General features: G+C 37.2%; 1 protein-coding gene across 2 annotated transcripts in view; it reads left to right on the forward strand.

Annotated features, from left to right (window-relative positions):
• Window positions 1-1,861: 1,861 nt before the first annotated feature.
• Window positions 1,862-24,185, forward strand: part of MINDY3 (MINDY lysine 48 deubiquitinase 3) — a 50,184-nt gene continuing 27,860 nt past the window's right edge. The window contains exons 1-10 of one of the 2 annotated variants that reach the window (XM_069859565.1): window positions 1,924-2,011; window positions 8,012-8,133; window positions 9,866-9,945; window positions 12,129-12,186; window positions 12,625-12,798; window positions 16,490-16,541; window positions 18,528-18,642; window positions 19,018-19,091; window positions 19,521-19,600; window positions 23,902-23,972. In XM_069859565.1, coding sequence (XP_069715666.1) covers window positions 8,118-8,133; window positions 9,866-9,945; window positions 12,129-12,186; window positions 12,625-12,798; window positions 16,490-16,541; window positions 18,528-18,642; window positions 19,018-19,091; window positions 19,521-19,600; window positions 23,902-23,972 — 720 coding nt within the window. In that variant the 5' untranslated portion in view covers window positions 1,924-2,011; window positions 8,012-8,117. Of the gene's footprint in view, window positions 2,012-8,011; window positions 8,134-9,865; window positions 9,946-12,128; window positions 12,187-12,624; window positions 12,799-16,489; window positions 16,542-18,527; window positions 18,643-19,017; window positions 19,092-19,520; window positions 19,601-23,901; window positions 23,973-24,185 lie in introns of both variants that reach the window. The other variant, XM_069859564.1, reaches the window with a different exon arrangement.

A 24,185-nucleotide genomic window follows, 5' to 3' on the forward strand; every position in this document is an offset into this window, starting at 1 on the left:
GATGATGGTCTTTTTTATAGTATGTACAGGATTTTGTTGTTATGATGCCTTTAATTCTAATTAAATTCAACTTTATTCTTTCTTTATATTAAAAACCAAAAGGTGTTAATTATAAGCATTACTTAGGCAAATACAGTCTATTCTGCTAATCAATACTGAAGGTGTCTCAGTAACTATTCAGAAAATGCTTAATCATGCAAGTATTTTAAGAAGCTTATACATCAGAAATACAAACACACCACCTTCTGATCAGTTTTTGTATTATGACATATCAGAAAGCTTACCAACACCCTGATATTGGCTATTTTCATACTTAATTCAGAACAATTGCACGTGAAATAGTCTCATCAATTTGTGCTCAATCTCCATAAAAGTGTTAATAAGATGAAGTGGGTGGGCACAATATTATAGTTCAATTTCATCTGTGCACCACATGAAAAATTCCAACTGGTATATGTAATACAGTTTCACACAAAAAACTTCTAGATGTAGGAGAAAAACCCACAAACTTTAGGATATCCTTAACCCAGTTTTGTCAGTGGTGACGGTTACTATCCTTTTAAAGGATTTTCTTTAATGCAGTCTATGCTAACTTTGTGCACAACACTGAATCCAAAACCTCCACAAAGAATTCCCATTTGAGCAGCAATAAACTTTTATATGAATACTGTCTTAATTTCTAGAACCTCTACAGGAAAAATATAATTACCAAATCAGGTAACACAAAATTTATTTTACAAAGCTGAAGCTTTTCAAGTTCATGGGACATCCATCCAACAACACTCCTAAAGAGTTTAAGAGCATCACATGACTACCAGGATGATCAGAGGGCTGGAGCACCTCCCATACGAGGACAGGCTGAGAGAGTTGGGCTTGTTCAGCCTGGAGAAGAAAAGGCTCCAAGGAAACCTTACAGTGACTTCCCAGTACCTGAAGGGGCTACAAGAAAGCTGAGGAGGGACTGTTCACAAAGGCTTGTAGTGATAGCACTAGGAGCAATGAATATAAACCAGAGCAGGGCAAATTTAGACTGGACATAAGGAGAAATTTCTTCACTATGAGAGTGCTGAGGCACTGGCACAGGTTGTCCATGGAAGCTGTTGCTGCCCCTTCCCTGGAGGTGTTAAAGGCCGCGTTGGATGGGGCCCTGGGCAGCCTGGTCTGGTAGGAGGTGCCCCTACCCATCACAAAGGTGTTAGAATTAGATGATCTTTAAGGTTCCTTCCAATCCAAACCACTTTATGGTCCTACTTTTCATTCTTCATTTCAAACTACTGCACGAATACAGGTTCTGCCAAGGAAGAGAGCTGTATCGAGAATAGTAAACACATTTCACAACTACATGCAAACACTTCCTCATACCTACGTGTTAGATTAGCGCTTCCACAAGGCATTACACAACAAACACACAGAGCAAGCCCACTAAATGCTTATACCGGTACGATTACAGCTTCCAGAGACGCTTTAATCTATCCAGCCCACATGCAATAGTCTTTGCGCTGACTGCCGTCTGCTTCGCTCTCGGCCTCTTCGTTCCGCTCAAGTTCTCAATCTGCCTCCGCGGCAGAGCCCAACCCCCGCAGGGGAGGGACGGCGAAGGGCAGTTGGCAGGCGAAGGCCCCGGCCTCACTCCCTACCGCCGAGCTGCGAACCGGCGCCCCCCACCCCCTCCACCGCCGCCGGAAGCCTCAGCGCCTGATAGGAAACCGGAAGTGCGGCCGCAGAGCGTGAGCGGCCGCCCGGGGGCGCGGCGAGGCCCCGCCCCCTCCCGCGCTCTCCCTCCCCCCACCCCGCCTAGGCCCCGCCCCTGCGCAGAGGCCCCGCCAGCCCCGCGGCGCGCGCCCCGCCCGGCCCCGCCCCTGCGCAGGGGCAGCCGCCTCGCCCGCCGGGCCCCGGGGCCGCCGCTACCGCGCCATGTCCGAGCCGGGCCCGGAGCTCGTCCAGCTGGTGTGGGGCAAGAAGGGCGGCCCCCGCGGGCTGGCCGACACCATCTTCTGCCGCTGGGCACAAGGTACCTCCCGGGGCCGCTCCCGGCCCCTCCGCGGCGCGGGGCCCGCGGGACTGAGGCAGCGCTTCCACCCGTCTGGGAGCGGGGTTTGTCGCGGCTCGGGCGCCTTGGGACGCCAGTCTTCGAGGGAACTTAAAGCGGCGGGGAGGGAAACGTGTTCCTAAATACGTTGGAGCGGCGTCTCGTACTATTATTCCGCGTGGGTCGTGGAAGCTGCCCCTTTTTTTTGGCGAAGAACGTGGGAGTCGAGAGTAGACTTAGCAGAAGTGGGGACGGGCTTGGGACAAACCCACTGGGGATCTTTAAATTGGTTCTTTGGCCACTGAGGCAGGTGCGTCCCCTCTTTAGGATGCGGCAAGAGAGAAGGCAACAGTAACGGTGGAGGCTAGGGGGTATTTGTAAGACTTTTTTTCCCGTGTTTAAATTACGCAGTCTACAAATAGTATCTTCCTGATGGAATTTTTCTGGTGTTTTTCTCAAAAATGTGGTTGCGAGGTGTAGTACAGAGACTTAACAATAAAAGTGATGTGCAAAGGGTAAGTCTGTGTACCTGTCCTGTCTGAAAGAAGGGAATAATAGTCTTCTCTATGACTTAATATAGGCTTTGAAGAATTCTAGTAGTGGTCATCATAATAAAAATACCCCTAATTCCTGGAGAAAATTAGAATAGACTCGCAGAATAATTTGGATTGTAAGGGACCTTAAAGATCATCCACTTCCAACTGCCCTGCCATGGGCAGGGACATCCCACTAGATCAGGCTGCCCAGGGTCGCTTCCAACCTGGCCTGGAACACCTCCAGGGATGGGGCAATTCACAGACCATACTGGAATTTATAATTTAAAAAAAAAAGAAAATTAACACATTCTAGTCTTAGGGTAAAGTTGGCTTCAACAAAAGGATGTTCTTAATGTTCTCTGTTCCTTGCTCTTCTGTTTTGTTTTTTACATGAGTTTTGTCATCTGCGTAGTTTCTCTGTGTGTGTGTGGTGTTGATTTGGGAGCTGCAGAGCACTACGTTCATTACCAGGCTCTCGTATCTTTTTCCCTGAGTTAATCTGTGTTCAGATTTCAGTGAGAAATATTTGGGGAAGAAAAGTGCTAAGTTCTTTTTAAGTTCCAGAATTTAAGCAGGCCTATTAAAGCCATTACCTTTCTGGCAAGTTGGTTATTTTTATTGAAATATAGTTAGTTTCTGAAATATTTCAAGTTTTGGCAGCATTGCAGTGCCAGTACAAGGTCAGAAAAAATAATTTGTGTTAAAAATCTTAATTATTTCTTTGGTAATGCTAGATTAATAAAATTGACATTTCTAAGATAGTTTGCATATGAAATTGTAGCAATTTTAAAATTTATTGAAACCTGTATTGTAGTGTCCCACACTTGTGATCCTGTGTAAGATCAATTGAAAAGGCCTGTCATGTTCTAGGTGGCTCCTGCAAGAGCTGTTTATGTCCTATCTGTCTTTAGAGGAAGTCCTGTAACTGTACCATGTAGTGCATCTGTTTCCTTCTCTGTATCCTTTTCAATATAATCGATTTTGTGTAGTAAAACCTAATAAGCTATTGTGTTGGAGGTCCTGTATTGGGAATTGAAAAAGGCAGTCTCGGTTCCTTATGTTGTGTAGCAGCGTAATACCTTTACCCAACTGTCAGTTTCTGTTTTGTTGAAAAAGTTTTGGACCATTTATCTATTGTAAGGGAGTTTTGTATTATTTTTTCAAAAATCTTCAAAGTTTAAAAGATAGACCCTTGTTTCCCATTATATCTGCAGGAAGTATTAAAGAAGTATGAATGATGCTTGCTTAAACAACTGATTTGGTTTTTGGCTTTTTCGTTGGTTTTTTTTGTGGTTTGTATTGTTTTAATTTTTAGTATAGTGCCACCACTGGCATTTTATCTCGGATACTTGCTGAATATCTGATCCTTTATCAAATCTATTGGAAGCTGAAAACTATAATTTACATTTGGAAAGACAATTAGAGAGTAGGGCGGTGCTGGGTAATAAAAGACTCAAATGAGTTAATTTCCCGGTAAACATAGTGGTGTTCTAGGAATCTTGTCATGAACCAATCTCAGTAACCGTCATATTTGGTCAAAACTGAAGATAGACTGATCTGTGGGCAGTCACAGATCAGATCTAGCAGAACTCATCTAGCTAATGTAGGTATGCCGTTTGAAGTTAGTAATTCCTACAATTTGCTGCATTGGCAACTTTGAATATATTGTCTTGATTCATGACTTGACAAAAGCATTGCTGCAAAGCTGTTGTTGCTGGTTTGGGGGTGGGGTGTTGATTTTTTTTTTTATACAAATTTCTTTTTCTTTATGATTGCAGCAGAATTTGCAGTTTGGACCTTGTAAATCTCATTTACCAAAATCCTCAAAGTGGACACAGAGAAGTGTAGCGTAAAGGCACAGTCTTCAGTGTTTCCTGGCATAGATATGATAAGTTGAGAAGGAGTAAGGTGGATGACTGAACCCTAAAGAAACATACCCATGTTAGGAGTGATTTTCTTCATCGATCCAAAAGACAAATTACATTCTTGAAGCCACTCCTCAGATCTGCCCTAAGGCATGTAGCATCAGGTTTACACAACTACAAATGTCTGGCAGGTTTCAGCACAGCATCCTTTCAGAACTACCTGAGCTGTTTTCCCACTGGTCTTTGCAAAGAAAAACATGGGACAGTCTTTTTGAAACAACTATTAACTTCAAAAGCATATTGTGAAGATATGAGTGCTGCAATTTGTGTGTATACATATAGCATACAATGTAAAAAAGTCTGTTTTGTCTGGATCCTCTTCCAGCTTTCAAGGTTGAGAGCCGAGTGAGCAGATTGACAACTTTCCTTTTCTTTTTCCCCTTTTCTTTCCAGATTTCCATTTTTTTTTTACCTGCTGGGAACTCTGTTTCTGGTCAAGTACATTTAAATATCACCAGCTTGTCTCTTGTTACATCCTTGGCTGAGAAGCTAGATCCTATAATGTTGGTTTTAAGCCATTGGAGCTGTAAAAGTGTTAGACAGGGTTAAGGCAGGGTTACTAGGAAATAATATTACCAGACAAGCAGATGTATTTTGAACACAAGGAATAGAGTTGCCATATTTCCAATTCTTAAGCAGAAGTAGCAATTTGAAAAGTGTTCCTCTGAGGTTAATTTGATAACGTAAAATCTGGGTGATGGGAAAGAAATAGTTGTTGGTATCTAAGTAATTTTTTTTATTACTATGGTTTCTAGAGTATTTGCATTTTTCTGCTTTCCATCTCTTGGTGTTCCACGTTACTCAGTGCAAACAGTTAATAAGGAAGAAAAGTAAAGCATTTGTCATTTAATACTCACCGTTAGGGTATAGACCAGTGTGGATCATGCAGTCAGCTGGAGGAAGTGGTTACACCTATTGGCCCACCTCTGCCTTTTTGTTGATGCTTTTCTGCCACAAGTATTACCTCTTCTAATCTTTTTGTGGAAATGCCTTTGAAACTTCTGCTTTATGGATGCCGGTCACACTTAGCAAAGTAAGCCTTGGTGAGCGTTCAAGTCACGGTCTGTGGACTGCTTTTCAGGCTTCTATAAAAATTAAGTAGGAAGCTAGAAGCCAGACCTGTTGCCAGGAATTTGCACATCGTGTGGAAAAAATATTGAAGTATTGAAAGAAGTACTGATTACCACCAACTTAAAGCTTCTGTTTAAGTAGAAGATATCGCTTCTGCCTAAGTAGGTGTTGCCAGTAGGAAGTGGTCTTTCTTGCTGCCATACTACTATTAAATGAGACAACAGTTTTGGAAAAACAGAGAGGCTATGCTGCTGAGAAAAGCTGCCTAACAGCCTACTCTGGGGAAGAATTTCCGTTCTCAGTTTTATCCTGGTAGGCTTTTTTTTATTTTCTTTCCTACCTTAGAGTGATATATTGGTCTGCAAGTAGTGATATTGTCTTTACAGACAAAATAACAATGTATTGCTGTTTTAGACAGACTGTCAAATCTCTTTCTATTGTGTATGAAGTTTAAATATTGTTTCATGTACTTCTGTAATGCAGAGTTGTCTTAAAATAAAAAATTCATTCAGAAGGATACAAAACCTCTTGTGAAGCTTGCCGCGTGAAAAGTTAGGCTTTGGGGCACAGATATTGTTTTGTCCTCATTTTAAGAACAGATATGGTGCCAGTGAGTCCATTCTTTACTCTGGATAAGGCTGACAGGCTTAAAGAAAATAAAAAGTCTTGAGGAATGCTCACGTAAAAGGCTCCTAGCAGGGTACAGATTCTGAAGTTTCACAAAGTTGGGTTATTTATTTTTTTGTAAAAGACATGGAAAAAGGCAAACAAATTGCAGCAGCTTATTGCCCAATTTAGTAATAGCCTACCAGGTAATTTGGGTACTTTAATCAAACCCTTCTAAGGCTTCCTGACTCTTCATCCACTACCCATTAAGTGGAGTTTTGTTGTGGTATTGCTGTAGGAAATGCTCCTTCCTTTTCTGTGTGGGAAAAAGTTGTTTTGTTTGGGTCTGGGTGCTTTTCCCACAGAAAACTTAAGTTTCATATTGCTATAAAGATACACTTTGAGAACCCAAATCCATACACAAAATGTGTCTATTATTCTTCATCCACCTAGAGAGAAAGGATGAAACTTTAAGACCCATTGTAAACTCAGTACTTGGGTAGTAATGGATTATTCTAGTGTTTGTCAGACAGTTCTTGTATCTCAAAAGAAAAAAAGAAATACGGTTCCACATTGAAAAGCCAGCTCAGCAGAAAACAGGACAAAAAAATGCACAGTGCAGCATCTTTGTAGCTGCTTTGGATCACAGATAGAGGAAGGTGTTTTTTTCTAACATGATGATGTTGCATGCTCTTTAGCTACTCCGCTTGTCTCTATCATTCAGCTAGAACTAGTTCTTTCACAGAGTGAGAACACTGAAGGGTATACAGCATCCTTTGTCCAATGAGTGTGTTACTAACATCTGGAGCGTCTTAGATATAAAAAAAAATAGATTTTTTTTTTTAGAAATAGGCAAATAATAAAAAGGCACAGGAAAGCAGTGGGGAGTTCGTAACAGAAGGGTGAATGTTTTTTGTAGTGTTTGGGACCATGATGTGGAGTATTAAATGTAAGGCAAGAGTAGGTAATTAAGTCATATGTTCCTTTTGGCAAACTAGGTAGAAGAGCTAAGTTTTGAGGTGTAAGAAAAGAAACATGGGCCTTGTAAATGCTAAGTTTTGAGGAAGTAATGATAATAAAATTCTGGCTCCCCATCCCCTGCCAGAATGTTTAAAGCAGTAGAGCAGTAGTGATGTTGAAAAGATAGAGTCAATGGAGTATTTAACAGGGTTATAAATGAGGGGGAAGATGAATGATAATGATACACTTCTTACAGATAAATTATGATAATTATACTCAGGGCTAAAAGGCAAGCAGATTAATAAAAAAGATTATTGTTTTGGCTGCATTACATCTATTTTGCTCTTGAAATTTTATCATGGTAGTATGGTAGATGTGACGGGTTACAAGTGGGCACAAGTAGAAATTGATCTGGATCAGAGATACTGGTCTTATCTGGTAGCTTAGAAGGTGGCCAGGCTATTCCTGTGAATCGTAGGAAGAGTAGGGGGTTGGTGGGTGTTTATGGAGATTGCCCAAGGTGTGATTATTGCAGAGGTCTGAAAAGGTAGGTGCGATTACAGGCTGAGGTTGACTTGAACCCAGATGGACTCCCAAATGCTGGTTTCTGAAATTTTACTTGAGTTGATTTCAAATTTTGTATGAGTTTTTAAAAAAGAGAGCAAGACCAAAATCCTTGGAGCCCATTTTTTGCTTAATGGCTTTTAGAACTTTGATGCTTATTGAGCATTAAGCAGCATTTATGTAAAATCAAGTGAAGTGTTCCTTTCAGTATTAGATGTGCTTTTATCCTGTATTGTATTCTGTGCAATATTGGTTTTTCATTGTCTGTCTCAAGTTTGTATTCACTCTAGTGGATCACACTGGAATTTCTTTATTTTTAGGAAGCAATTTTGAAAAATAGGGCAGGATTAAGCTGAAGCAGTTCGTGCTTTCTATAAGAAGCCTGAAGAATGTGAAACAAATTCAAGATTTCTTGAATATGGTTAAATGGTATCACATCCAAGTATGTTGTTTTTCTACAGTGGCTAAATCATTAAAACAATGAAAAAAACCCAATGTTGCAGTGTGTTTAGATGGCATGCAGTAACATTTCAGAGTAGAGACTTGCCTTTTAATAAACCTACACAAACTAACTCAGAAAGTTAAAGGGCATGTGATATTTCTTGTTAGGGCATATAGCAGGGGACTGAAATGACACAAGTGCAAACTTCAGTTGCAGTATGGATTAATGGAGCTTCATTGCTACATTAGGTGATCCCAGGTCTTAGTACATAGGCTTGATGTGCATCTGGGTTTTGGATATAACATACTACTTTGTAATGCACATTCACACATTTAGTTAAAAAAAAAATAGAGCTTTCTTTCAGATACAGAGGAAACCTTATTATTTTTTAAGAACTGCAGCTACCATGATTTCTTCTTAAAAGAAGATCTTCTTAAAAGAAGAAATCATGTTGTTGAACAGCTATCATTTCTCTGATGAAATTTGTCCTACAAAACATGCAGTAGTCCTCACTTGTGCTGCCTGGGATAATGTGCTTGTCGTGCTGTAATGTGGAAGCCTGCACTGGGTGGGGGTGCATTTCCCCAGTTCAAATTCACACCCAGGGTTAGGGTTACTTTTGATAAGACAGCATGTAATGGTACAGAATTAGGAAGAGGAATTGTAGAAAAGAAGCATTGAATATTCTTTCCACTGTGACTGGTTCCACTTTTCCACTGATTCTTTCCACTGCTGCAAAAATATGCATGTATATCCTGTTTCTACCTGCCCTCTACTTGCTTGCGTTTGCAGGTTACTTGCTGACCACTGTTGCGTGGTTTGTAGATTATGTTGAACTAGAGTCACTTCAGCACAGGCTTATATGCACTTAAAAAAATAATGCAAAATAGCACTCACTGTGACTTGAGTTGCTTGTGTCAGCTTCATCAAGGTAATTGTCCATGTGTATCCATTTATCTATGGGAAATACAAGCCATGAATCATCAAATCTTGAAGGCAATTTTAAGGGGAAGTGGTAGCAAACAATTTTATAATAATTGCTCCACCGTTTGCTCTATTGTGTGATCGTAAGATTATTCTGAAATACAAATACAATGAAGATGGAGGGAGAAAACTGATGATCTTGCATCTCAGTAAATATAGTATTTCTTCTGTGAAAGAACACCATTAATAGGCTTGCTTCAGTGCTTACAAGTGAATATTTGAGTTATTCAGCACATTTCAGTCTTAATAGGGAGCAGTGACGGGCCAAAAATGAAATCAGTGAAGGCATACTGTGCCCTTCATAGGGAATAAAAATGTATTACGCATGTTCAGTGAAGGTCCGAAGATGATTTTATTTTTTTTTTTTTACAAATGCAAGACAAAGTATTTAACTTAGAAGCAAATTTTAATTTATTTATATGAAATAAACCATAATAAAATAAAAATTCATTTACGTATCCAGCCACATGAGGTTTAGTGACAGTTTTACTCTTAAAATGTTCTTTAAAACTTCAGCAGTTGACCCTTTGTGGTCATGATTTCATTTCTGTGCTCTCACCTGTATTCATGACTTTCTTCTGATACTTTAAACACATACTGTTGGGTCATCAGAGGAAGAAAAATCTTGAAAACTTAGCTAATCTTCAGAGATGAATAAATTAGATGTCATTTCTGTTATGGAAGGAGTGTACATACACATGTGCTTGTTTACATATTTCACTAAGTATAGTCTTTTTTCATTTGACAGGGTTTGTCTTTAGTGAGTCTGAATCAACTGCATTAGAACAATTTGAAGGTGGCCCTTGTGCAGTGATTGCACCTGTGCAGGTAAGATGCATTTATTATAAGAATGTTTTAAAATCAGCTACTTTTTTTCTTCTATACAAAAGTAAATACAAAAGTAAATACAAAAGTAAATACAAAAGTAAATACAAAAGTAAATACAAAAGTAAATACAAAAGTAAATACAAAAGTAAATACAAAAGTAAATACAAAAGTAAATACAAAAGTAAATATAAAATAAATACTTGCAGATTTATATGTTGGTATTGTATTTTTCATAATTTTATAGAGGAGGAGACAAAAAAACTCAGGTAGAGATAGGCCAATTTTGAACTATATTTTTGGAGAAGTGGATTTGTTCTAGGAAATGCAGCAGGTTGATCCAAGTAGAGGTAACTTTAAAGTGGGGAATGCAGGATAAAGACAAGTAGAAGATCAGGTATAAATGCAATCCTAATCCTTTCTCAACTCTCCAGTTCTCTCCCCTAAGAAGGGTAATATCTGTGTCACAGTGGCTGCTTTAGTGAAATGTATTAGAAATATTTCAAGTAATTGATTTTCAAGCCCAGCAAGGTTTGCTGTGTAAGAAAAGAAGACATGCCATACTTTTGAAGTCCTGTTTAGCAGAACAATTTAAGTATATTATGTGAATATATTTTGTTCTGGATACCTGCTTAGGATTTCACTTCTGGTTCAGACACTCAACCAACAATAATTGTTGATTTTTTGCCTTCTTACTCTATAGTATCTTGAGGGTGATGTGCATACTCTTTGAAATGCAGTTCTGGGGCAATTCTGACTGCTGTGTAGATATGTGGCCTCTAGACTAGATCTGTTCTTCTAGAGCAGTTTGTGTAATCTGCTGCTGCTCTTCATTCTCTTAGAAGCACCCTGTAGAGACAGGCCAACATTTAGTCAAGAGCCAGATTCCTTTTTCTGGTAACCTGCTCTTGACCCCTGTTATATCCAGATCGAATTCTGCAGGTATGTCTAGGTCTGAGTTGAGGCCTTGTCCACTGATAGGGGACATATTAAAGTCATGTAGCTGAGTTAATCTGAACAAGAACGTATCTGGGGCAGATGACTGACATTGAGGAATTGTTTCTCTCTGGTGTGTATAGTAGACACAGTGTATAGACACTCTAAATTCTGGTCCCACCAGAAGACTTGTAACACAGGCAGAAGCACCACTTGTTTAGGTAGTAAACAATTCATAGAGAAAAATACTTTATTATTAATTACACTCTGTAACATGGCTCTGCTATGTTCTGTGGTCCTAAAAGTAAATGTGGAGTGTCTGGTCTCTGCTGTTAGAGTTATGACTCTCTTACTTGGAGGGAGTGAAAAGAGTAAAGAATAGGACCAGCCAGCTCCTTAAAGGCTCTGCCAAGTTTTTACCAGATCAAGTGTTCTTATAGACAGCGTTTTTCCAGATTTATATGTGATTCAACTTCCTTGAAAATTAAGTATTTGAAGTGTGTTTAAAAGTGAGCTGAATTCCACCTAGGGAAGGAAGAAGGGATCAAACAGATCTTGCAGTGCCTGCTGCTGCTGTGAATTACTAAAAGCGATGTGTAGATCTGTGACAGGAGAACAAGGCAAGTCTGTCAGGGAAGAAGTGAAAGCTGAAGAAGCTATTTTTAAGGTGCTGCAAATACCTGAAATGCCATCTAATAGAGTAATTAGAGACCAAGAGTGCTTCTCAAAGTTTGTTCTTGCGTTGTTTCCTCTTTATACCTTAGAGCATATCTAATTTGTTTTATAGCAACATTAGTGTTGATGGTAAACAATGCAGGGATAGGGAGATGTATAGGTTTTATTTAATCTGGTCTGCGAGTTATAACTTGTACTGGTTGAGAGGTAGGCTTTTTAACTGCTAAAGGGATTTATCTGAGTGAATGGAGCTGTACTACTCATCAGTTACATTGCAAAGTATTTGTCCCTCCATTACTACAGTCCTGAGAGCGTGGAGATGTTTATGTGAATATACACTCTGTATTTGCAGTATGCTTGAGGTTCAAACTCAATGTTGAATGTAGGCATTTATAGTAAGTTTGAATGGCAAAAATAAGTAAACAGCTCAGGCTCACTCTCTTCATGAACAGTGAGCAGCCCAAAACCCTTCTAATATCACGCAAAAATGCATTGGTACAGAGCTGCTTACATAATGTAAAAGCAAAATGATGTTGTCTTGTATTTTGATATTATTTTATGCTTTGATAACAAAGGCATTCCTTTTGAAGAGGCTTTTTACCAGTGAAAAGTCTACTTGGAGAAACTGTTCAGGTACCGAGACTTCTTTTTTCTCTTTTATTTTTTCCATTTTATTTGTTTTTAAGGCATGTCTTGAGTGCAAAGAATAAAAAATATTTTACATTTTCTTTTTGTTTAAGCGTGCTTTCATGCTATTTTATGAGGCACACAGTATGCATACTGCATGTCTCTGAACTCCCATTTGTGAGGTCTATGGCTGTCCATAAGACTTCTGTGTTTTATAAATATTTGATTGAAATCTGTTATTATGAAAGGGAATGAATTATAAAGTATATTAAACCACATTTTTCTAGAGACAGCTTTATAATTCTTTGGTCTACTATAGTCAAACAGGAATCAACATTGATAATTAAAAAGATAATAGTAATAAATTCAGTTATTTAGATTACACTGTATACAAAAGATACTCATTAGCAGCAATTGAACTCATGTAGGTTTCTGGTCTTTCAGAAGAGGAGCAGAAGAACCTTCTCTGTCATACATTATGTGATATCTTGGAAATGGCTTGTTCTGATAATTCTGAGTCATACTCTCTGGCAACATGGATAAGAGGAAAAACAACTGAAGAAACTGCTAGTATTTCTGAAAGTCCTGCAGAATCTAGTCGTCAAGAGGAACAATCTTGTAAGATGCCTTTCTGTACTAAATTAGCAAAGTATTACATTGTTTTATACATCCACTGCTTTTCTTATTACACAGATGGGATTTTTACATTTGTGATCCTATTGGCAACAGACTGATTTTTGCCTGCTGTAATTAAAGGCATTGATTCTTTTTGTTGAAAGCAATGTGCTGTCTGTTCTAACATAAATGTTTCTCTTGAATTTGAGCAGTTTCTCTAATCTTTTCAATTTTGTTTTGTAATTCACTGGGACCTGATCTGTATTTAATTTGGAAAAATCTACATGCTTCCTAACACTGGAGAAATGTTTTAACTCACCACTTGTTGCTTTACTTCAGAAGAGCTTTTGTAGGAAATTCTGCAATGCAGAGCTTTGTGTGTTCTAGAATTTTCTGGATCCCCTGTTATGGAGATATAACCTTTTTCCTTTTGTTTGATTTTATGCAGCATCAAAACAGCTTAAATAAATCATCTTCTAGTAGATTAACAGATTTTTTTTTTTTGTAGGTTAGAATTTTTTGGTTACCTGCTTTATGCAAATATTTTGATTCCTTCATTGGTTACTGATATCAAGGATCCAGTGAACGTCATCTTTTGTACTAAGATAACAGCATCCACTCATATCTGACTGCTGCGGAGCTAGTGAGATGGAATGCTTATCTGTGCACACATGATCATTGAGATGTGTATTTAATAATCTTCTGATAGGAGATATCTGACATGTTAAAAGATAAGCTTCTTTCTCTTTTAGTTTTTGTTCCCAATGTGTCCCTTAAGAAGTACGAAAAACTCTTCGCATGAGAACATGCTTGTAAAGGTGCCATCTTTTGATGGAAGGAATATGTTATTCGGCAGTTTGTGGCAGAACTACAAAGTAAGAATTCTACAAGTAGATTTATACGTGCACAGCTAGCTGTAGCAATTAGTAGTGCTGGAGCCCTCTATGTTACAAGTTGTCTTCATCTGCTTCTATCAAATGCTCCGTGTGCTTTAGAAGGCTCAAACAATAATAATATAGATATTACTTAATTAAGAAAAGAGAAAATCACTACGTAAGAGATTCAAAGTGAGTGAGGTGTTTTTTTTTAAGAAAAAGTATTATACAAAAGTTGTATCCACAACTTGTCTTTAAAAAAAAAAAACAAACCCAAACAGGTTCTTTCTTTACAGGGTAATAATAAGGCATTATTATTATTATGTCTGTGGATTTTTGCAGTTGTCTCTGAAGCTCTTGCTCATGCTTTGAATTTTCCTTTGAAGAAAAAGTGAAGCAGAGCCTAGTTACCAATAGGTTTTTACTGTCTTATTTTTAATAAATTGTCTTATTTGAAAGAACTTTTAGCTGTAGAAGATGTTCAGCAGAAAGTCTCTTTAAGCATGCACTCGATTAATATTTATTCTTAACACTGACACATAATAAACTAATCCATTCTATTACATATCTGCAATTTTGTATTTCTATACAAGCCTACAATTCTGCCTGACTTGTCCTTATACCGTGGATGTGCTTAGGAAGAGCAGGGTACATTTACCATGAACAGTCTGCTTTTGTCATGAGCAGAGTTAATCTCTTTCATTGTTCATATTCTATGTTCCCTGCTAGTCACTAAATGCACCTCCTGTATGTGCTCTACATTTCAAACAGTGTTTTACCTTATGTGCATAATGCAATACACTTCTCAATTTAAAATATATTTGTTAGGATTTTTTTTTCTTTTCTATCCTAATATTTAATATTTGTCTGATTAAGCTTGGGACAAAGATGTGGAGAAGAAGGTATTGTTAGTAATGCAGAGTTCTTTTACTGCTAGTGAAATGAATAAATTTATTTATTAGTTGCTGTAGTCAATAAAAATGGAAACAGGCATTGTTATAGCTAGTAGGATTTAAGAGATCGGGGAATATTGCAGAGACAATTCCATGTGGCAGGCTAGTACTGTTTGGAAATTGAATATGGGAATTAATTTATAATAAAACCATGAAACATGATTAGATTTTAAAGAATTTCTGTGCAATTGTGTTTCTCATACAGCTTGTAAACTACTGTTGTTCATTCTTTTCTTTTCCACTAAGTGCTGGCTTTATTTAGCCTCATTTGGGTTATGTATAGATATACTTCTCTCTAGGATTTCTACTTTTTTCCCATTGTTTCCAATAGTTCTCTTACCATTTCACTCTGTTCTGTAGTAACAGAATGAAACTGCCTGTCATCCAGCTGTGTGAACAAAAGGTGGATTCTAGCAGACTTACTGAATGCAATAGCATTTTTCATCTGCTTTTGTGGTGTATAGCAGTGACTTGTTGGCCCAGCGTTGGTTGGAGTAGTGCAAGTTCCCATGTTCAAAGATTGCTTTATATGATTTAGTCCCTCTAACTTTCTGCTTTCAAAACATGTTCCTGGAGCAGGGTTAGTTCCTGTAGCATTTTCTGCAATTTAGAGTCATTGTTTCATATTTTAAAAAAACTTCTTAAAAATGTTTTGTTAAGCCTAGTTTTGCTCTTGGTAACCTAATTTTACCAATTTCTTGGTTTTCAAAAGACAGAAACCAATAATGCTGCCTTATTTCTGAAGTAGAAGATGTAAGTATTTTGTTGCTGGAGAATCAGTTATATTTGCACATAGGCAGATCAACTCCACCTTTCAAAATACAATCAGAAAGGACATAAGCCCTTTCTAGAATTCTTATGGGAAGTATAGTAGTATAGATCAGTAGTATAAGCCCTAGTGGCTTCAAGTCTTTAATGAACTGTATGCAATCAAATTCAGTAGCTAGATGATCAGACGTTATTTAAATAATTTAGCATTAAGTGTCCTTTTCAGAAAGCAGGTCTATCTGTATTGTATCTTATTCTACTAGGAAGAATAGAAAGTCCTTGTGGGCATAGAGAGCACGGAAGACTGCTGTGGTCTTAATATCTGAGTGCCTATAGAATCTGATAATTACACAACTGTCAAGTATAACTTCCTGTTGGTAAAGGAAAATTTGTTTCTGTAAGTCCATTTCACCTCCTTGGTGAAATGTTCTGAGGGGAACAAAGGTATAAAGCCTGTGTTGAACTTGGGACGACACTAGTGCTGTATTTTTTTTCTGTCTTGGACATGACACTTATTTGAGAGGCTATTTATCCATCGTTAACAGAAAACAATGAAAATTTATTTAAAAACAGGATGTTTAACACTGCATAGAATAATTGTACTCATTTGTTTGTACTAAATAAGCATTGAAAGTGGCGAGGAAAAGAAAACCCCAAAATTCAGTAACAGATGTATTATTGAAGAAAAAATACAGCTTACCTACATTGATAAAATGGTCCAAAAGATCATGCTTGCTTCTCTAGGAAATAATACTTCTTGTTGACTATAGTGCGCATATGCTTGATGACTTTGTGACGGCCAAGTTTTGTACAAAATCGACAGCTTGGTATTTGACAAATATTTTCAAGTCTACACTCCAGTGGCTTTGTGCTTATAATAAATTGATTAGTCCAAATATACATATTCTCACTAATTTGTATGGTGGAATCTTAATGCTGTGGTAAATTAGTTTATACTAATCAGTTAAAGAATTTAAATGTCAAGGGAGGATTAAAAACTAAAAATATAATTAAAGCTTGAAAGTATACTAGCTTGCTGTGTGTATCTTGTGTCATTTTTTGCCATGTGTAGTGCTGAAAAGTGTCTCTTGTGTATAGCTGCCTTGGCTGTCGAAGAGCTTGGCTTTGAGCGATTTCATGCATTAATTCAGTAAGTAATATGTTGGAACATTTAAAATATAATATTTTGAAGTTACACTAATATTCACAGCTCTGAAAGAGATATGTTGTTGAGCTTTTTGTGTGTTGCACCTCAGGTTAAACTTGGATTTCAAGTTTTGATTTGGGGGCTTTGGTGGTTTTTCTTTGCATTTCACCGTTTAAAATGGAATATTATTTTGAACATAAGCTTTAGGCTATAAAATAAAACTGGAGCAATGTAATGTCACATTGGCTGAATAACTTGTGCATTTCAGATATGTGAACACAACTAAGATTCACATGTAGTTTAAAGATGCTAATCCTCCATTTTTTTATACACATCTTCACAGGGGAGTCTGAAACACTTGTGATACATATACGGAACAAAACATTGTTGTCTAGTATTTGTCCTGATTTGAGACAACATAAGAAACAAAAAATGTTTCATATACAAGACTGATTTTTATTTCATACTTTAAAAGCAGTTGTCTTTTTGGGGTGTAAACACAGAGATTACTCTTCTAATTGGTTTATCTTAGAAGGTAACAGCCTTTTGTGTTCACAGTGAACAGCTGTAATGGTTACACAAACAAATCCCCAAAGAGGAAATAAAGAGGAACAGAATCTCAAAAAAACCTTGAGTTGGAAAATAGTACTGATTAGAACTGAAATAATACAGCTTATTATACCAGCAGCAATTATAGTTTCTTCTTTAAACCCATTGTCATATGAGGAAAGAAGAAAGAGGAGAATATAAAACGTTTGTAATTTTATCTGATCAAAACACTAACTTCCTGCCTTCGCTATCATCCTCCACCCCCCAACCCTTGGTCTTGTGGTAGCCACTTCAGTTTCTCTCAGTGTTTCTCACTGGAAATGAATGCTCTGGCATATGCCTTTAAAGCGCACCGAGTGATGGATTTCTGAACAGAATTTGCATTGCTTGCCTTGTATGCCTTGTATACTCTTGATAATGAAAGGTCATTTCAAAATCTCAAGTGTTAGAGTAAACTCATCTATGGATGTATTTTTGCATTGTTTTTTCTTTTTAAAGCAAGACTTACTAAAAGTGTGCAAGAAATCAAAAAGAAAATAACATAGGTTTTACTTTTAATATACATCTATAGTATAAAACAATATAATCATGTAAGATAAGCAGTGATCTAGATTGAATAACTCAAAAAAACCCTAATGCTTATGTTCCAAAAAGCAGTATTTATCTCTAAACATCCCAAGAAATTTGAAGTGTATTACTTTGCTAGAATCTTCATGGATCTCTTCCTTTCCTCTGTTGTTATTTTACATTTTTTTTTCTTTTTAAACATACAGTCAATAGTGTTGTCTTACCATCCAGGCAGCAATCCTATTATACCACCAGATAGTTTCTCAAATGATAATATACCAATCGTGGTCTTGAACATTTTGCTTCTTCCAAAGCTAGAGTCTAATAAAATCAAATTCACATGGGAAACGTAATAATTACTTTGAAAGCCTGAAAGATAACCTTCCCTAGTTAAGAGGAATTTTTTTTTGCTTTGCTGTTTATGGACTGAATAGCTTTTAGAACATTATATAGTGCAAACTTGATTGTGGTAACATACAGTCTTTGCACTTTCAGTAAAAGTGTTTTGTAGAACTCCTGCTTCAAGCTACTCGCTTCCTTCACAGATGTGACTAAATTTATGGTTAGGGTATAGAAATATTTTAAAAATATGTAAAACATAATATATATAAGCTTATAAAAACTATGTTCATTTTTACACATTGCTCCAGAATTATTTACTTTTTTCTAGTGAGTAAATACTAATGACTCTATGGCAGTTACATTAACTCCAGAGCAGCTTATCGTTCTGTATATAACGCCAGTGTTATTCTGCTTTTACTTGGACGTTTCTTGTTAGGAATTAATAATTCTTGTTTGTGTTTTGTGACACTATTCTAATGTTTTATCTAAATACATTCTCCTTTCATGTTGGTTTTTTTTTTTTGTCTTTAGCAAGCGAGCATTCAAAAGCTTCCCTGAACTGAAGGATGCGGTTTGGGATCAATATTCAGTGTGGACAAACAGATTTGGAGTGTTGCTTTTTCTGTATTCTGTGATACTGACAAAGGTCTGTGGTTTGTTTGCTATTTTGTGTGTGTTTGGTTTATTTCTTTATTAAGAGAGTTTAATCATGTAACCCTTTTTCTGTAAAAGTTGAAGGCTAAACTCAGCTGATAAACTGAGTCAAATCTAGATGAATGATTGAAGCAGTATCTTCATGTTGCAATACATTTCTGGCATAAAAACTTGAAAAAATGTCTTTTTTTTATGATCTGGGAGAATTACAGATTTAGGAAATATCCTTCCTTGTATATCCCTAATGTTTCTTATCAAGAGAAGGAAGTGTGTTTAAGTATCAATTAATGTTTTACTGTTGCATTCTGTTGTTTTAAATGCTTCAATTCCTTCCCTAAGAGAGCAAAAATGTTTATTTTTTCTGCAGGGCATTGAAAACATAAAAAATGAAATTGAAGATGCAGCTGAGCCATTGATAGATCCTGTTTATGGTCATGGAAGGTAACTGGAAAATATGGTTGCTACTGCTTAAAATAGATTAGTTGGCTAATTTTTTAAGTTTCTGTAACATTCTTTCAGGAAATTATTTATGTTACAACAAAGCTTCAATTACAACTGTACTAGCTAAAGGAAACATTTAACATATTGTGCCTTTTTCACTGCTTGCATTGTGTAGTACATCAGTTCTGAGGAGATGCTTCTGTTACTGCTGAATTTCCAGAGGACTAATTTTCAAATTGTTGGTTGAAAAAGTGGAGATAATATTAGTGTCACTGAATTACAAATATAGGCTAATTAAAGAAATATAGTTAGAGAACGTCTCCTTAGCTCTTTGGGTAATTCAATACTTTTTTCTTTTGTTAGAGATAACCACTTTTCAGAAATACATTTTATGTCCCTTTTAACGTGCTTTTTCTTTTTGTTACGTAGCCAAAGTTTGATTAACCTCCTGTTGACGGGGCATGCTGTTTCTAATGTGTGGGATGGAGACAGAGAATGTTCAGGAATGAGTAAGTTGATTCTAGTTTATGCTTGTTCATAATTTTTACGTACCATGAGATGTTGACCTACAGATTTAGAATATTCTGTATTTCTGATTTGATAATGTCCTTGTTTACTGTCCTTTGATTTAAGCAGACCTCAATGGAAGTAAAACATATTTGCACAAAATATATGATGTTAATACTGGTGAATACAGGATTGTCAGCTACGGATTGAAATTATGAGGTATCTGATGACCTGGATGTTGAAAGGGAGTGCAGTCTCTGCAGAGTGGGAAGGTTGGATCAGTGCACTGCAGACAGGGACAGTACTCAGAGCAGCCACATCAAGCTGGAGGAATAGACTGACATGAAATTTACTGAAATCTTGCACCCATGCAACAGCTCAGGGCAGCACTGGCTGGCTAGAAAGTAGATTTGTAGAAAAGGACCCAAGGTCCTTGTAGGCAGTGAATTGAATGTGATGATCAGTGTGCCCTTCTGGCACAGGCTAGCTGCGTCTTGGGCTACATTAGGAGGTGGAGGGAAGTGGTGGTTCGTTCTGTCTACCCTGATTTTCTGGGACCACCTCTGGAGTGGCATGTCCAGTTTTGGGCTCCCCAGTATAGGAAAGACATTGCCATAGTGGAGTAAGTCCAGTGAGGGCCATTGCGATGATTAGGGGATTTTGTGTTTAGCAGAGAAAATTATCTGAAAGCAGGAACACTTTGAATTATGGAGATGTTCACCTCCACTGTCCCACTGCTACAAAGTCCATCTCGGGTTCATCAGCACTTTTTTTACAAGAATTTTCCATTGTCTAAGTCACCACTGAAAATACTGACTTGAGCTAAGATTTGGGATGGGTCACTGCAAGACCTGAATCAAAGTTCCCTGGTTTGACAATGAACAGGCAGAAAGCCATGCATGTGATGTGGTTCATGGTGTATTTGCAGTGGCAGCGATGAAGCAGTAGTTAGAATATTCAGCCATAGTGCAGGAACAGGAAAAGTACTGGGTAGGTGTTGCTATTATCATAAGTAAACGTATTTACTAAGGATGCATTTGCCTTACACTTTAATTTAGAATTTATGCAAAGCCACTTCACCTCTCATACAACTGTGTAGATAAGCAATTTTTAATTAATAAGTAAATCTTTAAATTTTTTAAAGCCATTTTAAAATTAGTGTCAGTAATTTTATCAGTGACAAAGAATATTCTGTACTAGATAAGTGAGGAATTACCAGGTAGTTTGTAGATTATACTCAGAACTCTGACTCTTCGAGTATTGCATATTTTCCAAATAAGGTGGAAATTATTAACTGAAATTGTTCATGGCCACCACTGGTACAAATATCAATGAAACAATCCCTGCTCTTTACTACTTACGTATTCACAGAATCGTTTTGGTTGGAAAAGACCTTTAAGAGTCCACCCCTAAACTTAACACTGCCAAATCCACCACTAAACCATGTCCCTAAGGACCACATCTATGTGCCTTTTGAATACCTCCAAGGGATGGTGACTGAACCATCTCCATGGGCAGCCTGTTTCAGTGCCTGACAACCCTTTCAGTGAAGTATTATTTCCCAATACCTAGTTTAAACCTCCCCTGTTGCAGCTTGAGGCCATTTCATCTTGTCTATCACTTATTACTTCAAAGAAGAATGCAGCACCCATCTCACTACTACCTCCTTTTAGGTAGTTGTAGAGAGCAGTAAGGTCTCCCCTCAGCCTCCTTTTCTCCAGACTAAACAACCCCAGTTCCTCAGCCGCTCCTCATAACACTTGTTCTCCAGCCCATTCACCAGTTTTGTTGCTCTTCTCTGGACACACTCCAGCACCTCATGTCTTTCTTGTAGGGAGAGGCCCAAAACTGAACACACTATTTGAGGGGTGGCTTCACCAGTGCCAAGTACAGACGACAATTGCATCCCTACTCCTGCTGGCCACACTATTACCCTTAAAAACTTTCTTCTTATTCTCATCTCTTGCGACAGTTGTTCACAGTAGGAAGATATCGAGTGTGGGGAGGTAGATGTCCTTTTTTTCCTCTTTTTATAGAGACTGCCATTGTTACATGAAGTGTAGCAATTTCATGTGAATACAAATAATGCTGTAATTGCGTTTTCTAAGTGCCAAGTATTTGTGGCGTTCTGTGTTGTCACTAGGTGGCAGCATTCTGAAACGATTAACAGGACCATTAGGTTTTAAAACTGTAATTCATTTGGGCTAGACTCTTTTTTAAAGGCTCCGTTTTTCTCCCTTTCTAGAAATCTGAGTGTTTTGCAAAACTATTTTTAAAAAAAAAAAGGAAAAACTAACTTTCTGAACAGAGGCATTTTCTTAGGTGATATGTGGTGGTAACAGTTCTCTTCCAGGGGTGCATTTCTTTCTGTGGAGTGATGATGTTCACAGGGGTGAACTTTTATTTAGGGCAGCTAGGCTGCCTTTATTTCCTTGTAATTCATCTGAGAGTGGTTTTTGCTTTTATATCTGTCTTCTCTGTTGACTGATTCTGAAGGTAGACCAGTGACTGTAGGGTAAAGCTGGCAGGATCCCAGCTTCCTCCAGTTATCAGAGTTCTCATCTAGTTATCTGTCAGGGGAACAAAATACTCAATCTGATTTATTTATTTTTTTCCGAATAGTAAGTACTACTTATATGTCACTTTGCTGTTCTGTTTCAAGCCTTTGTTTAGCAGACTGAACTTTACATTGTTTTTTATTGATTATTTTTAAGAAATGTATGTCATGTGTTAAAATTATTTCTTTAATGTACTGTTGCTTACTTTTGCCATTCATTTCTCTTCATTGCGCATACAGATGTGCTAATTTTGAGCCATTGCTGTGCCCTAGTTTGAAGGATCCTTCACTGTTTTTTTAATTGGACCAACTCTCTTGCCCTCAGCTCAAAGGATGAATTGTCACAGTGTATGGCAGTTTACAGCAACACAGCTATAAGTCAGTGAGATAATGGGGTTCTGCAGAGTATTATCTATGCACCACTAAACGTTTTAATTCCAATAGGTTTGATAGCACCATTTCAGATCAAAGATCTATGCACAACAGAGAGGGCCTTTTGATATGTATGGCTGACAAGTCTAAGGAAGGAGTTGTACTAGCAAACAAGCCAGTGTATTTAAGCTTTATGGGTTTGGGAGGGTTTTTTGCATTTTTGCAAACAATAGAGGAAACAGTACTGCAAACAGTAGAGGAAAAAGTTAAACCGTTACTATGCTAACTGTTCTGCACTGTTGCAAAATTCGAAGAGGTAAACAAAATTGGTAAAGGAGGCATGGCTTACCATGCCTAGTGCTGAGTATTACACCGAAATTCAGAGTTGGAAGTAAAAAAACTTTTTAATTTAGTTCCTTTCATTTGCTGCAGCCCTGAGGCCTTAGTCCATTGGTAAAGGAGTCATAGTTTTATGCAGTTGTACATGAATGGTCAGTGTTAAAAAATGTAGGTGAGAATCAGTGTTTTAGAAAGAACTTTGAAATATGAAAGTTAGTGTTCTCTGAAAAAAAAAAAAGGAAAAAGAAATACAGGTCTTTTAAAGTGATCATGGTATGTGTTTCACATGTGTTTGCAGGTTCAGATATGTGCTGCATTTTGTTTAGACCGGGTTTAGGGACCTAGTAGAGCTCTTTTCAAGTAGACAGTACTTGCACTGTTGAAGCGATGTGTATGTAAGCCCAGACCTTCTTCAAATCCTTATAAATTATAACTAGTTTCTACGTATGATTTTTGAAGTGCTTTCTCATTCTTTATTAGAGGGCCTCAAATAAGGCTTTAAGTATTCTTCCAATCAGTTGTAATATAAATATTTTGGCTATTCCTGCCATCTGTGTGTATTTGAGAGCTGTATGATGCATTAAATGGAAATCAGTACAGAAAATCAAGTTGAGTGAATGCTTTCCTTCCTGCTAACATAACTATTATTCGTAAAATTATGTTTAATAATTGGAATGTGACATGATTAAGATAAATATAGCCTGAAAAGTCTTAAAGAAAAAAAAAAAAGGAAGGAAAATGCAATATGCATAGCTGTCTTTAAGTTTTTCTGAGGATAATTTTGATAAAATTACAAGTACTTCATATCACAATAAATCCAACAGCTTTTGAAAAGGCCTATCAACAGTAAAATTTAGAAACATCCATTTGGCTCCTATTTTATATAGAGAAAAATTATTAAACTTTTGTAGTTTTTTGACTATACCTGGATGATTTGCCATTATTGCCAAAACTGCATTGCTTTTAAAAATGTTGCTACTTAACCAGTTTTGAAAGAAAAAAATGGCTTAAAATTTTGTGTTTTGTTTTGAATAGAACTTCTTGGTATACATAAACAGGCAACAGTAGGCTTTTTGACATTGATGGAATCTCTGAGATACTGTAAGGTAAGCTGTTTCCTGCATCATTTAAAATTTTTCTTTAACTAAGGTGTCCTAGGCTTCTTTAACAGTATGGCTAAAAGCTTCACTGTGTGCAACTTGACATATTGAAGAACTTCCCAAGTATATTCAGCTTTACATTAACACTGGGAACAATGCTATATTAAACAGATACAAAATTAAGTGCATCTTTTTAAATAAATGTTGTTTCCTATTTAA

Source organism: Phaenicophaeus curvirostris, chromosome 6, assembly GCF_032191515.1.
Source record: "Phaenicophaeus curvirostris isolate KB17595 chromosome 6, BPBGC_Pcur_1.0, whole genome shotgun sequence".
NCBI lineage: Eukaryota > Metazoa > Chordata > Aves > Cuculiformes > Cuculidae > Phaenicophaeus > Phaenicophaeus curvirostris.